The sequence below is a fragment of the Eimeria tenella genome, genomic scaffold (genome assembly GCF_000499545.2).
Source record: "Eimeria tenella Houghton genomic scaffold, Eth_scaff2560, whole genome shotgun sequence".
Classification (NCBI taxonomy): domain Eukaryota; phylum Apicomplexa; class Conoidasida; order Eucoccidiorida; family Eimeriidae; genus Eimeria; species Eimeria tenella.
In genome coordinates, this window is record NW_013542428.1 from 6,237 (window position 1) to 6,844 (window position 608).

Below are 608 nucleotides of genomic sequence, written 5' to 3' on the forward strand. Positions count from 1 at the left end.
CTGCAGGTCTCAGCGTTCGTCCTCCCAGCGCAGCAGCAGCAGCAGCAGCAGCGGCTCTGCAGCAAATCAGCAAACCTGGTGCCAGCCTTTTACACACCCATATTGTCCACGGGATGCTTCCGTGCCCGCAGCAGCAGCAGCAGCAGCAGCAGTAGCCCCCTAGGGTCCCTGCAGCCAGGGGCTCCTCAGTACTTTCCGCGGCGTTCAGCAGCAGCAAGAACTTCAGCAGCAGCAGCAGCAGCAGCAGCGGCACCCCCACTATCTCCATTGCCCGCAGCAGCAGCAGCAGCAGCATCAGCAGCAACAGCAGCAGCAACAACACCCCAGCTATCCCCAACAGCAGCAAACCCCCCGCCTTCCCCAGCATCAGCAGCATCAGCAGCATCAGCAGCAGCCGCAGCAGCAGCAGCAGCAACAGCAGCAGGAGCAGCAGCGCTGCCTCCCCATTTGAGGGTTTACTACCAGCGCAATCTCCATTTGACTGAGCCCTCAAACCCTTTATTTCTTCTCTACCAAAAAGTCCTCCACTTCTTCCGTCAGGGGTCCCCTGGGGGGCCCCCCTGGGGGCCCCCGGGGGCCTCCCCTGGGGGGCCCCCTGGGGGCCCCCA

At 63.2% G+C, this 608-nt stretch overlaps 1 protein-coding gene across 1 annotated transcript in view; it reads left to right on the forward strand.

Annotated features, from left to right (window-relative positions):
* Nucleotides 1-608, forward strand: part of ETH_00039535 (PheS phenylalanine-tRNA synthetase, probable (IC), related) — a gene marked incomplete at both ends in the record, with an annotated part of 5,187 nt that overhangs the window by 3,539 nt on the left and 1,040 nt on the right. The window contains one exon of the mRNA XM_013375146.1: nucleotides 7-542. Coding sequence (XP_013230600.1) covers nucleotides 7-542 — 536 coding nt within the window. The remainder of the gene's footprint in view (nucleotides 1-6; nucleotides 543-608) is intronic.